Source organism: Podarcis melisellensis, assembly GCF_964234715.1.
Source record: "Podarcis melisellensis genome assembly, chromosome: 9".
NCBI classification, from domain to species: Eukaryota; Metazoa; Chordata; class Lepidosauria; order Squamata; family Lacertidae; genus Podarcis; species Podarcis melisellensis.
The window spans coordinates 2,170,097-2,184,594 of NC_138541.1; the positions used below are offsets into that span (position 1 = coordinate 2,170,097).

At 46.3% G+C, this 14,498-nt stretch overlaps 2 protein-coding genes and 1 long non-coding RNA gene across 3 annotated transcripts in view; 1 reads left to right on the forward strand and 2 right to left on the reverse strand.

Annotated features, from left to right (window-relative positions):
• The window catches only part of LOC309377833, a 355,859-nt gene that overhangs the window by 203,452 nt on the left and 137,909 nt on the right, over positions 1-14,498 (forward strand). The window lies entirely within an intron of this gene.
• LOC309377569 (shootin-1-like) overlaps positions 1-14,498 on the reverse strand; it is a 60,576-nt gene that overhangs the window by 33,516 nt on the left and 12,562 nt on the right. The window lies entirely within an intron of this gene.
• The window catches only part of ATP6V1B1 (ATPase H+ transporting V1 subunit B1), a 61,958-nt gene that overhangs the window by 6,965 nt on the left and 40,495 nt on the right, over positions 1-14,498 (reverse strand). Inside the window, exons 5-10 of the mRNA XM_081925101.1 lie at positions 13,156-13,233; positions 11,089-11,228; positions 8,400-8,501; positions 4,047-4,144; positions 2,755-2,878; positions 2,495-2,645 (exon numbers count right to left, since the gene is read on the reverse strand). Coding sequence (XP_081781227.1) covers positions 2,495-2,645; positions 2,755-2,878; positions 4,047-4,144; positions 8,400-8,501; positions 11,089-11,228; positions 13,156-13,233 — 693 coding nt within the window. The remainder of the gene's footprint in view (positions 1-2,494; positions 2,646-2,754; positions 2,879-4,046; positions 4,145-8,399; positions 8,502-11,088; positions 11,229-13,155; positions 13,234-14,498) is intronic.

Sequence of the window (14,498 nt, forward strand, 5' to 3'; positions counted from 1 at the left end):
AAGGTATGAGATCTTGGTATGAAATTCCTGCATTGCAGGGGGTTGGACTAGATGACCCCTGGGGAACCCCTCCCAATTCTATGATTTTATGAAACCACCATGAATGTACAATTAAAAAAAGACACCTGGAGGGTCTCTATGCCATTCTCCCCTTCCCAGTGCCCCCAAAATAAATCCCCGTCTTGCACATCCACCTGAATTAGGAAATTTCCCCACAACTGACAAATCCAAGGAGAACTCTGTATTCCTCAAGGATACCTGAGCCTTAACTTACCACTGTTTGCAAATACTTACCTCATATCTTAAGACTCTTAACATCAGAAAAACCCTCCCCTATATTTTACAAGGGTGTGTGTGACTTTTAGAAACACTCATCTCTATCTTATCCTCCCACATCTTCCCCATTATTTCAAATGCCCCTCCCTGTCTCGCTTCTTCCCCTGCAGAAATAAATACCTACAGTACAGATTTCATCCTAAGGTACGTTTCAACCCCGATAATGACTGATTTCACCAAAGGAACCGAGAGGACATGTGGAAGACCGTATGAGGAACTAAAATTTGCTTTTTATCGCTTGCTTCTCCTTGATCCCTGCTCAAATTGAAACAGTTCCCTTTCCTTTAAAAAGCTAAGGCAGTTGCTGAGCTGCAGCCAGGAAGGTGGTCTAAACTTGAATGGGCTGAGACAGTTGAAGTGTTTGGCGAGGCTGTGGTTTCTCAGCCAGCAGTGCCTTGAACTGGGAAGTTTGTCTGCAGGAGGCTTTCAAGCAATGCTCCACAATCCAGCCGACCCCACTGGACCACTTGAAAAACACTGAGGGTCTCAGCAAACCACCGAATGATTTTTCACCCTGCAGTGGCAACTGTAATCAACTGTGCTGCGCGGTTTTAATCCTGTTTCTGCTGCTTCTTGTGTCCCTTACATCACATTTCATCCCACTGCAATTTGCATCCCACAGACTTCAGGTTGCAATGCAGTAAAATTCAATGCAAGGAATACAGGAAGCAATGAGGAACGCCATTAGGAATCAGCGCCGACATTTGATGCAGAGATGTCATGGACCACCTCCTGAGCGAAGCTCACAGGAAACTTTCTAAAAGTTTAAACAACAATAGGCTAAAAACGGATTTAAACTTGTACCAGCTTTCTAAACATCTAACCCCCCCCCAAAGCTTTTTGTTGTTGTTGTTGTTTAGTTGTTTAGTGGTGTCCGACTCTTCGTGACCCCCTGGACCAGAGCACGCCAGGCCCTCCTGTCTTCCACTGCCTCCCGCAGTTTGGTCAAACTCATGCTGGTAGCTTTGAGAACACTGTCCCACCATCTCGCCCTCTGCCGCCCCCTTCTCCTTGTGCCCTCCATCTTCCCCAACATCAGGGTCTTTTCCAGGGAGTCTTCTCTTCTCATGAGGTGGCCAAAGTCTTGGAGCCTCAGCTTCAGGATCTGTCCTTCCAGTGAGCACTCAGGGCTGATTTCCTTCAGAATGGAGAGGTTTGATCTTCTTGCAGTCCATGGGACTCTCAAGAGCCTCCTCCAGCACCAGAATTCAAAAGCATCAAAAAAGGATCAAAAAAGCTTTTAGCGAGCGCCAAAAAAAGTACATGTCTGACATGTCTGATGTCAATCGTCAGGGAGTTCCGAAGTGCAGATGGTGCCAAACTAAAAGGTTGGTTTCTTACCAATGCGGAACAGGTGTTACGTGGCACCTTTAACATTTCCAGTTCTGCCAATTGAAGCAGACCAGTGGGCATATATGGGATTGGGCAATCTTGCAGATCAACCAATCTCAAGTTGGAGTGTATGTGGGATGTGAAACACAGAGCAGTCAAATACAACATTCCTAGAGTGGACATAAAAAGGGGGTGTCTGGACCAGCCAGTCAGAACTTCCTGTTTCTTCCTGGGTTGGGACAGACTTCCTCTGCATGTGACCAGAGGTGGGCGTGACCTTACCTGTGCAGGTAACAAAATACCTCAGGGAAGGCAGCCATATATCTCTCTGACTCCATCTTCTTATATTTTGTAACTTAAGTCTGCCTTCTGGGATCCATTTGTGAACAGAATGTGAGTAAACTATTTCATATACTTTTATACAAGACTGTGTCGTGTCTATCTTTTTATGAGTGAATAAAGGGGAATTTCCATGGAAACTTATTTTAGAGGCTTATGCAAGCCTGGCAAAGACACTATTCGCTGTACAAGTTTTAAAGGGGGGTGTTACTCTGCTAAATTGTAGAACTTGTTAACACAAGTTGGGAAGGATATAATTAAGCAATATATCCTCTCCTGCCTCCCTGAACATTCCCACAGTGTGTGTGTGCTTTTTTGGGGGGGCATAGACTCCCAGTAAAATTTGCCTCCCTCCCTTCCCCCTTGTCAGCCACCCCTCACTCCCAGCTGCTGTTGCTGCCGGACATTTCCCCCAAACCACTTTCCCCATAGAAGTCAGCGGCCCTGGCCTTCCCTGAGCCTTTTCCCAGCGCCCCCTCCCGCTCACCGTCGTTGGGCATGGTCAGGATGGGAATCTGAGTGATGGAGCCGTTCCTGCCCTCCACGCGCCCGGCTCTCTCGTAGATGGTCGCCAGGTCAGTATACATGTACCCTGGGAAGCCTCTACGCCCAGGGACTTCCTCCCTGGCGGCCGAGACCTGGTGGGGAAAGAGGGGTGAGTTATGGGGCACAGAGAGGGGTTCCATTCCCTGCCATGTTAGGTGCCCCAGCCCACACCCTCTCTGAGCCGCGGGGTGCCTCTCTGACCTCACGCAGCGCCTCAGCGTAGGAGCTCATGTCCGTCAAGATCACGAGGACGTGCTTCTCGCATTGGTAGGCGAGGAACTCAGCGGTGGTCAGGGCCAGGCGGGGGGTGATGATGCGCTCAATCCTGTGGGAAGGAGGGAGGTGTCAGCACAGGGGTCTGGAGTGCTGAGCCTTGCAAGCCGAGCATCCAGTCTTGCCCAAGTCTTCTCCTTACTACATATCCTCCGACAGTTCTCTGATGAAAATAGGACATCCCAACATTTCTCCAATGAAAATGAGGATGTCCTATTCCATACCCTCCTACATTTATCTGATGAAGGAATACATGAAAAAATATGGCTCCGGAATTGGAATATTAATAGATAATGTGTAAAACGTGCAGGGGTAAGCAAGGAAATAATAAAAGAATCAATTGAAGTAATGGAAGAAGTAAAAAATAATAATTGAGATCACACATGAGTGAAGGGGAGTGGGGGGAATTTATAAAAAATTCTAATATAATATTTCTAATTGCGTTGCATTTATATATAGCAAAGGGAAGTCTATGGCAATTAGGTATATTTTAATCTAGTCAACTATGTTACACAATGACTTATGTTACAAAATGGCTTATGTTACAAAATGAATATGGATTTTGAATTTCGATGTTTGTAATTCTTTTTCGGTTTTGGAATAAAGTTTTTTTTAAAAAAAGGGGGAAAAAGAAAAAGAAAATATGGCTGTCCCAACATTTATCCAGTTAAAATAAAGATGTTCTATTCCATACCCTCCATCATTTCTCCAATGAAAATAGGGCCACCCTAAGGGAAAGCGGGACATTATGGGATCAGATCAGAAACCAGGACAGCTTCTGTAAATCTGACTGTTCCTGGAAAATAGGGACACTAGAAGGGTCTTCATTGCAGGGCTCTGTAGCCATTATCTGCACACACCACCACAATAAGGTGCGGGTTTTTGCATGCAAAAATTACTCCTTGCCTGACATGTCCTGTGCCACAAAAGCCCACGAGGCCCCTGTGCGCTGCTGCATGGATGGGCGGAGAAGTGGTATCAGCTGATGCACAGGTGCCGCTTGCAGGTGGGAGAAGCACACCTGAGCTCTGGGAAGAGGCTCCTTCATTCCCACAAGCTGCTGGTTGGGTCGTCTTCCATTGAACTCACAGAAACCCCCAGGCTGGACTATGATTTGATCAGGGGTGAAGCCAGGCTGTTCCGATTCGTGTATTTATTTCATTAAGTTTATACAAGGCTTGATTGTAAGAAAACCCCAAAGCAGTAAAAAAAAACCTCACGTGGGGTCGTTGGCAAGGTTCAGAAAGAGGCAGACGTTCTCCATGGAGCCGTTCTCCTCAAAGTCCGACTTGAAGAAGCGGGCAGTCTCCATGTTTACCTGCCAGCAACGGAACAGAGACTGAGTTGTAGTTTGCAGCACAAACCAGATTGGCGAAGAAACAAAATAATAAAATAAAATAAAATAAAATAAATTCCTTCCAGTAGCATCTTAGAGACCAACTATGTTTCTTATTGGTATGAGCTTTCATGTGCATGCACACTTCTTCAGGTATTTTTATTTTATTTTGTTTCGACTACGGCAGACCAACACGGCTACCTACCTATAACCAGAGTGGTGAAGGTTTTAGTCAAAGACAGCTAGAGCCAGTTCAGGCATTTAAAGACCTATTTCGAAAACCTACAAACCAACAAATTTCTAAGGATTTCTGACTGTCCAGCCAGCCAACATTCTGGAACATTCTGGAGCTGCAAATATAAATATAAATTGACATCCAAGATCAGTCAGAATAGCAGAGGACTGTGACCAAGACATTATCTGTCTGGATGGCAACAGCTCATATGTATATAATTTTGTTTTTGGGTCTTAGCAGAATTGCAAACACTTTTAGCCGGTCAGCAAATGTACACTGGGTTGGCACATATAAGTATGGTGCTTCTGTGTTTAGAAATAGGCTAGCTTTGTTTTCTTCCTTTAATATTGTCAAACAGCGTTTTCAAATGGAAAGTTAAATGGAGAGTTGCTCTGGTGCCCATGCTCTGCTCACTGGTTTCCCATAGGCATCTGGTCAGTCGTTGTGAGAATAGGGTGCTGGACTAGATGGGCCAGGGGCCTGATTCAGCAGGCAAATCTTACGTCCTTAACAGCTGTATATAGCTTTCTCCAGGTGTGAAGTGTTCTTCTTGTGGGATGTGAAACACAAGAGCAGTCAAGTACAACATTCCTAGAGTGAACATGTTTACACATGGGGAGGAATGTTTGTCCAGCCAGCAGGTAAACTTCCTGTTTCCTTCTGGGCTGGGACAAACTTCCTCTGCATGTGACTAGAGGTGGGCATGGCCTCACCTGTGCAGGTAATGACAAAAGCACAGGGCAGGGCAGCCATCTCTCTCTCTTTCACCACATGCATCAAAGAAGCAAGATCTGCTTAGCCAAAGATGCCCTCTTGGCCTCCAGCCAAAAGAGGACAAAGGGACTATCTCCTTATGAGATAGTTTCCAAGTGTATGTTACTTTTCTAAGCTAAGTCTGCCTTCTGGGATCCCATTGTGAGCAGAATGCGGGTAAACCTTTTTATACTTTTATAGAAAACTGTGTCGTGTCTTATCTTTCATTAGGGAATAAGGGGGAAATACCAGAACAGTTATTATAGAGGCTTTAGTGAACCTGAGCAAACGCATCCGCTGTGAGTTTAAAAGGGGGAATGTTATTCTGCTAAATTGGGGAACTTCTTAACACAAGTTGGAAAGGCTATAATCAGACAATATATCCTCTCCTGCATCCCTGAACATCCCCACACTTCTGAGTCTAATAAACTCACATCCACAAGAGCACTTGAGGAAAACCTCCCTCCATCAAGATGTGGCTAAATATCAATAATAATAATAATAATAATAATAACAATAACAACAACAACAACAACAACAACAACAACAATAATAATAATAATAATAATAATTCTGTTTTGCCACAGGTGGAGGGCAGAGCGTAGCCATCACAATTAGCAGCCATCCATAGTCCTCTCTTCCTCCATGAATTTGCCTCATCCTCTTTCAGAGCCATCCAAGTTGCTGGCCATCCCTGCCTCCGGTGGCAGCGAGTTCCATAGTTTAAACTATGCGCTGCGGGAGGAAGGACTTTCTTTTATCCCACCTGCCAATAAAGATGACCCGGGGACCAGCGTCAAAGGTGGGCTGCCAAAAGGAAGCGCTTGCAAGGACGTGGCTGTCCACTAGGGGGGAGCAAGATGCTGCCAATTAGCTCACCTGGCTGCCTGGAGATGCTCAAAGCCTGAGGATGCGGCAGGGAAGAATGTCTTTTCCCAGAGGGAGGCCTCTTGCGCCACCAGCGCTGCTGCCTCGGCTGAGCATCCCTCCAGGAAATATTTCCTAACAAACTCTCCTTAGGGTCCCAGAGCCAACATGGGCCCCTGGGTTATGGTTACCAGATTTCCCCCCAATGAATCCGGGGACGCTTTTTTTTTGAAGCTGAGTAGCAACAGGGAGTCAGTAGTGGGGATGGCGTTGTGCACAAGACACATCATATGGGGACTTCCAGAGAGGGAAAATGGCAGGTGCCACAGCAGTGAGCAGCTCCTGAAGCCAGCCAGAGCCAACTGAGCTACCAGGCTGGCTCCGGGCTGCTGAGGCTGCCACTGCCACGTTTCCCGGGGACAGATTTGTAAATTTGGGGACATTCCGGGGACAGAATTTGTCTGGGGTAAAGGTAAAGGGACCCCTGACCATTAGATCCAGTCGTGACCAACTCTGGGGTTGCGGAGCACATCTCACAGGCATACAGCTTCCTGGTCATGTGGCCAGCATGACAAAGCCGCTTCTGGCGAACCAGAGCAGTGCATGGAAATGCCGTTTACCTTCCCGTCGGAGCGGTACCTATTTATCTACTTGCATTTTGACGTGCTTTTGAACTGCTAGGTTGGCAGGAACTGGGACTGAGCAACGGGAGCTCACTCCGTCGTGGGGATTCGAACCGCTGACCTTCTGATCGGCAAGTCCTAGGCTCTGTGGTTTAACCCACAGCACCACCTGTGTCCCGGCACAGATTTGCAAATCTGGAGACTGTCCCCGGGTACTGGGGATGTCTGGTAACCCGTACCCTGGGTAGGACAGATGGCTTTTGGGCCCCTTATGAAATCCTTGTGTGCGTTGCAAGCAAGTCTAAGAAATGCCGATGGTGTTTTTTTAGCACTCTTCCTGGGCAGGGAAAACATTTTTTTTAAAAAAACCAGATGTGCTGGTAGCTTTCTGCACACATGGCTGGTCAGTACTCAATCTAACTGTGTTTCCTGCATTGCAGAAGTTTGGATTAGAAGATCCATTGGGTTCCTTCCAGCTCCACAATTCTCTTGGTCCTGTGGTCCACAGGCATGCTTGGTGGGGAAGCCGGGAAAGGCCTCCTTGGTGGCTGCTCCCAAATTTGGAACTCCCTCCCTAGAGCAGTTTGACTGGCTCCCTCCTTGTTCTTTCGCAAACAGGTGGAGACTTTCTTGTTCCAATAGGTGTCTGGCAACTGACTGTTTTTAAGAGCTAGCGCTGTGATGATTCCATTGCAATGATTTGCCTTTTTATAGGCTTTCTCTTTTTCCTATTATAAATTCTAAATAATAATAATAATAATAATAATAATAACCTGCCCATCTGGCTGGGTTGCCCCAGCCACTCTGGGTGACTTCCAACACATACAGAAATATAATAAATAAATTCTATAATTGTTTAATTGTTTTTTTAATGCTGGCTTCCCCTTCCCACCCCAATGTTGATTATTATTATTATTATTATTATTATTATTGAATTTATATACCGCCCTATATCTGGATATCTCAGGGGGGTTCACAGAACAAAATCAAAATATGAAACCACAAAATATACAATCAAAACCAAAACCCAATAACCCCCTCAAAACCCCACCCCCCACATTTTAAAAGGGCATAGGATGTCAATCAAATCAACCAAAGTCCTGGTTAAAAAGGAACATTTTTGTCTGGTGCCTAAAGGTGTATAACGAATGCACAAGGCGAACTTCCCTGGGGAGAGATGTTTCTATTTTATCTGTAAACCTCCTTGAGTCTCCATTAGGAAAAAAGGCAGGGTTTTAATAAATATAACTATGAAAATGAAGATTTGATTCTTTATTCTGCAACAGAATCAACAAATTAGAAGGCCAGAGCATGATATTTGACATTGTCTCCCCTTGTGGCTTTGATCTATAGGCTACCACTAAAACGAGGCTGCATTTTAAGCTGCATTTTAAACTGTATTGTAACTTATATTTTAATCAACTGTTTGTTTTGTTTTTAATGTTTTTACTGTATTTATATTCTGTGTTAGCCGCCCTGAGCCAAGATTATAAATAAAATTATTATTATTATCATTATACCAATCTTGCCAAGGTTGCAGGTTTGATCCCCGGACGGGACAACTTCATATTCCTGCATTGCAGAGGGTTGGACTAGATGATCCTTAGGGTCTCTTCCAATGCTGTGATTCTATGATTCTGTGAGATCCCAATGGCTCCTCATGTGTAAATGCAAGGAGCGCGGCCTACTCTGGTGCAACGTGAATGGGGAGAAAGCTGACCAACAGCTAAATGATGCTCAAACAGGAACAAAAACTCACCCCCATGGCGGCAAAGACGATGGCAAAGTTGTCCTCGTGGTAATCCATGACATCTTTGGATTTCTTCACCAGCCCTGCTTGCCTGCAGATCTGGGCCGCAATCTGAGGGGGGAGGCGAAAGGAAGACAAGGCTACCGTCTCAAGGACAGAACAGAGGAGATGGCGCACCCTCCAACATTCCTCAGGTGAAAATAAGGACGTCTCTCTCTCACACACACCCACACCCCTGACCTTCCTCGACTCCTCTCCCATTTCTTGCACACACCCCTCAATCAGCTGGTGAGTTTTTAACCCTGTGTCCCAGTTTCTGGGGTGTTTTGGACATAACTTTATGACCACTGCTCCATAGATAATTATTTCATACTGAATTGTCATTATTGTTCATGTGTATAGGTAAAGGTAAAGGGACCCCTGACCATTAGGTCCAGTCGTGACCGACTCTGGGGTTGCAGCACTCATCTTGCTTTATTGGCCGAGGGAGCCGGCGTACAGCTTCCGGGTCATGTGGCCAGCATGACTGAGCCGCTTCTGGCGAACCAGAGCTGCGCACGGAAATGCCCTTTACCTTCCCGCCAGAGTGGTACCTATTTATCTACTTGCACTTCATGATTTTGAACTGCTAGGTTGGCAGGAGCAGGGACCGAGCAACGGGAGCTCACCCTGTCGTGGAGATTCGAACCGCCGACCTTCTGATTGGCAAGTCCTAGGCTCGGTGGTTTAACCCACAGTGCCACCTGTGTCCCAGTTCATGCGTACAGTTTGTAATAATTTGAGTTATTGTAAGTTACCATGTATATGCAGGTCATTGTTTCAATAATTCATTTGCAGTTTATGAAGTGTTTATATATCCTTCTGCTGAGCTGAAGAAGAATTCTACGAAACAGTGGGTATATCTGGTCTGTTTGCGGACCACTTCAGCAGCGTTGGACGTCATAAAACAAACCTTTACGGCTTGTTTTCACCAGATAAGAATCTGACCCATTGCTTCTTTCAGAGACTTGCATAGTCTACAAAGACTTTTTAGAGACATATAAGACTTATGTCTATTTGGTTCTATTTTTTCAAGAGAATCCGTCAAGAGTGCACATTTTGTGACTTTCAGAGATTTATAAGATCTCTGTTTATTTGGTTTTTCATATTGTTCAATGTTAAGTATAGATTATATAAAGAGTTCATATTGATATTGCATTGTTGGACTTGGTCAACGTGTTGCCTTGGATATTACTGTGTTTTGGACAAAGACATATGCATTCCTGCCGCAGGAGAATGAGGAGAGAGAGAACATATTTTTTTTGTGCCATCTTGACGTCCTTGGAGGAAAAAAGTAGGCTGTGTGCCAAAAACTGTGATTCTTACATTGCAGCTTGGACCCTTTGCACAACTCTGCAAATCTCCTTCCCACAACTCTGCAACTCTACGAAATAAATAAATGAAGGGCCTTTGCTGGCCTCTCAATCCACCTCCCTCCGTTACTCTCCTGTCAGGCAGCGGAGCGTCCAACACGCCAGGTCTTGAGTTTATCATATTCACTCTCGCCTGTCACTCCCGATTAGTCAGAGCTGAGTTTCCACCTGACTTCCTCCCTGGGTGTGTATCTGTGGTCTGCTTATTCGTTTATCTATTGGATATATACCCCACCTTTTCCTCCATGGGGCTGAAGATGGCATCATGGTTCCCCCTCTTCCTCATTCAGTCCTCACAACAACCCTTTGAGGTAGGCTGGGCTGAGAGATACAGAGACCCAGTGAGCTGTGTGGCCAAGGATTCGAACCCTGGTTTCTCTCACGGACTACACACCTTGCCCCAGGTGTATTCACATGGAGATGAGCCTCAATGTTTCAAGTCTCAACTAGGGCCAGGGCCTTTTCAGTACTGGCCCCGACTTGGTGGAATGCTCTGTCCCAAGAGACCAGGGCCCTGAGGGACTTGACACCTTTCCACAGGGCCTGCAAGACAGAGCTGTTCCGCCTGGCCTTTGGTTTGGACTCAGTCTGACCCTTTACGTTTCCCTCCCCTTATGGTTTTGACCTATGGGCTACTTTTAAAATGAGGCTGCATTTTAAATTGCATTTTAATCTGTATTTTAAATTGGTCCCCCCCGATGTTTTTACTGTAATTTTATTGGTGTTAGCTGCCCTGAGCCTGGCTCCAGCCGGGGAGGGCGGGGTATAAATAAAATTTATTATTAATATTATTATTAAGTCTGTCAAAGGGCACTGTGGGGGAAGGCAGGCTGGCAGGTCAGCAGAGGTCCAGATTTCCAGCCCGGAAAGGGACAGGAGTGTCTGTGTGAACCAGGTTCAAGGTCCTTAAATTGATTTAGAAAAAGCCCAGAGCAACATCTGTTAAGGATGCCTCAGGGTCTGTCTGAGCCCTTGTGTCCCAGATGAGATCACCTGCGGGCTGGTTTCCAAACAAGGAGAAGCTGAACCTTGAGTGTCATGGGCCCAGTCCTGTGGAACTCTCTGCCACTAGAAATTCAGCAGGCAACTTCCATGCCAACTTTTAATTGCCTGCTGAGATATTGGTCCCAGAGAGCGTTAATTCTCTAGCATGCGGCTCTTCGGTTTTAAAAACGAACGCGAGAATCCAGACAGAACAAATTCCGGATGGAGCAAAACGGGGTGTGTGTGTGTGTGTGTGTGTGTGTGTGTGTGTTAGGATCCGGACCTCAAATGCATACGCTTACCTCATTGTGGGGGAGACCTGCGGCAGAGAAGATGGGGATCTTCTGACCCCTGGCAATGCTGTTCATGACATCGATGGGGGAGATCCCAGTCTGGATCATCTCTTCTGGGTAGATGCGCCCGTGCGGGTTGATGGGCTGGCCTGGGGAAAACGAGGCAGGAGGAGGGAGGGGGTCATAGAATCGTAGAGCTGAAAGGGACCCCTGAGGGTCATCTAGTCCAGCCCCCGAAATGTAGGAATCACAGCTGGCCAGTCAGGGATGGGCAAGTCACTAAGCAGAGAGCAATGGTCATATCGAAGCAGAGACTATAAGGCTTTGCTGCCTCGCTGATGTTGGTAGACCAGCGGTTGCCAACCTGGTGCCCTCCAGATGTTTTGAACTATGGGGCTGATGGGAGTCTCACCAGTTCAAAGCTTGGTGAAAGATGTAGCAGGACCCACAAAACAGTCGTCATTCCTGTCTTGTTAAAAGCGGCAAACACAGATTTAAAGCTCTGTGTCTGAGAACTCCAATCTTTTTTCTGTCCTGGAGTTTTCTTTGTGAAAACCTGCTCTTTATCACTCAATCAGAGCAAATGGAAGAATGGGTGTTTGTTCTGATTAAATGCTAGAGAGCGGGTTTTCGTGGGGAAAGATTCAGGCACCCCCAAAACCCCACAACAAAACCCAAAAAGCTCAGACACGGAGCTTTTAAGTGCAGACTTCGCTGGAAAAAGCAATGTCGAAGGTAAATGTGGAGAAGCTCTTAGTCTCAGCCTAATCTACCTCACGGGGTGTTGCGGCGATTAAATAAGGGGTGGGAGACAACCATGTAGACCATCTTGAGGTATAAATGCAAAAAATAAATAAAGGCTCCCTATACCAGGGACCTTGCCAACAAAGGTCCGTATAGTGAAAGCTCTGGTTTTCCCAGTAGTGATGTATGGAAGTGAGAGCTGGACCATCAAGAAGGCTGATCGCCAAAGAATTGATGCTTTTGAATTATGGTGCTGGAGGAGACTCTTGAGAGTCCCATGGACTGTAAGAAGATCCAACCTCTCCATTCTGAAGGAAATCAGCCCTGAGTGCTCACTGGAAGGACAGATCCTGAAGCTGAGGCTCCAATACTTTGGCCACCTCATGAGAAGAGGAGACTCCCTGGAAAAGACCCTGATGTTGGGAAAGATGGAGGGCACAAGGAGAAGGGGATGACAGAGGACGAGATGGTGGGACAGTGTTCTCAAAGCTACCAGCATGAGTTTGACCAAACTGCGGGAGGCAGGGAAAGACAGGAGTGCCTGGCGTGCTCTGGTCCAGGGGGTCACAAAGAGTCGGACACGACTAAATGACTAAGCAACAACATACCACGGATGTGGGCAACACTGTGGTCTAAATCACAGAGCCTAGGGCTTGCCGATCAGAAGGTCGGCGGTTCGCATCCCAGCGACGGGGTGAGCTCCCATTGCTCGGTCCCTGCTCCTGCCAACCTAGCAGTTCAAAAGCACATCGAAGTGCAAGTAGATAAATGGGTACCGCTCCGGCGGGAAGGTAAATGGCATTTCCGTGCGCTGCTCTGGTTCGCCAGAAGCGGCTTAGTCATGCTGGCCACGTGACCCGGAAGCTGTACGCCGGCTCCTTCGGCCAGTAAAGCGACATGAGTGCCGCAAACCCAGAGTCGGCCATGACTGGAGCTAACGGTCAGGGGTCCCTTTACCTTTTACCTATACCAGGGCTACTGAAACCCGCTTTTGTTGCCTGAACTGGGTCCCTCCCTAAGACCCTACTGATTTTGGCAGGCTGGCAAAAAAGGAGAGGGGGGAATAAAGGTCGGGAGACCCCAGCAGCCTCATATAAAGGAATTAGATAAATAAATGTGGGGGAACAGAGGAAAAACCACGGGGTTATCTGTGCCTGGAAAAATGGAGTTCCTTACTTGTGATGGTGATACTCTGCTTTTAGATATGGGAGACCTGTTTAAGAGCAGAGGGAGGTCAGGGCTTTCACCGGTTCCCTTTGACAGCGTCTTTTTCGGAAGGGATGGGTACAGCGGATTCCCTCCCCACCTGCACAGATCAGAGTAAGGTCTCACCATTAATGTCCAGGAAATCTTCTGCCATAACAGTTGGTCCTTTGTCGATGGGTTTGGCGGAACCGTTGAAGACTCGGCCTGCAGAGAGACACAGGTGTGAGAAGGAGGACCTGGTGTGAGACACAACCGCAGGTATGTGCGGGAATGATCTTTGGACATCAATCACCCTAAGAGCACATGGAGAGGCTCCTGGATCCAGCCAATGGCCCATCTAGTCCAGCCTCCTGTTCTCACAGGCGCCAACCGGGTACCTGCAATAAGACTGTAAGCACAAGAGCATCTCTCTCCTTCTGTGGTTTCCAGTAACCAGAAGCAATTACTGCCTCCAGCCATAGCTGTCAATGTTTCCCTTTTTAAAAGGGAAATTCCCTTATTCCGAATAGGATTCCTCGCAAGAAAAGGGAAAAGTTGACAGCTATGCCTCCAGCTGTGGGCAGCAGAGTAGAGCCATTCCATCGCCTTATCCAACAGGCTTTGGGGAATTCCCTATTATTAAGGGAAGGGCTAGATGATGTGATGTTTTTGCTGCAATGACCGTCAGCTGTTGGTTAGAGGGTGGTGCTGACAAGGTTGCAGGTTTGACCCATATTCCTGCATTGCAGTGGGTTGGACTACATCATCCTCATCCTTCCAACTCTACGATTCTGTGCTTTAATAGATATTTCATACGATCTTTCAATAGATCTTTCATATATGAGAACAGTCAACATGATTTTCTCACTGCACCAGGAGAAATGTCGAAAGCAGAGACATCCCTTGTGCATCGCCTTCATATATATATATGAAGAATGGTCTATGCTACAATTCAACCCTAAACTGAAGACCCATATTGTTAGATCTGCACTTCTGAAGCCAAGCCCATATAGCTCTGTTAACCGATCCTTTAATTTTTCTTATAAACTTTTACGCACCCATTATCTATGCTTAATTAAATATTCTATGTACAGTGGTACCTCAGGTTACATACGCTTTATGTTACATACCCTTCAGGTTACAGACTTCGCTAATCCAGAAATAGTGCTTCAGGTTAAGAACTTTGCTTCAGGATGAGAACAGAAATCGTGCTCCAGCGGCACAGCGGCAGCGGGAGGCCCCATTAGCTAAAGTGGTGCTTCAGGTTAAGAACAGTTTCAGGTTAAGAACGGACCTCCAGAACAAATTAAGTACTTAACCCGAGGTACCACTGTATATGTTTAAATCTATGTTTGGTTCTTGCTCCTATTTATTTAATAATTATTCATTTAGATTCATACTGTTATGCTATTTATTTAGATGTTTGCGTATGCTGGTCTATGACCATAATAAAGTACTTGACTATCTATCTATCATCTATCTATCTATCT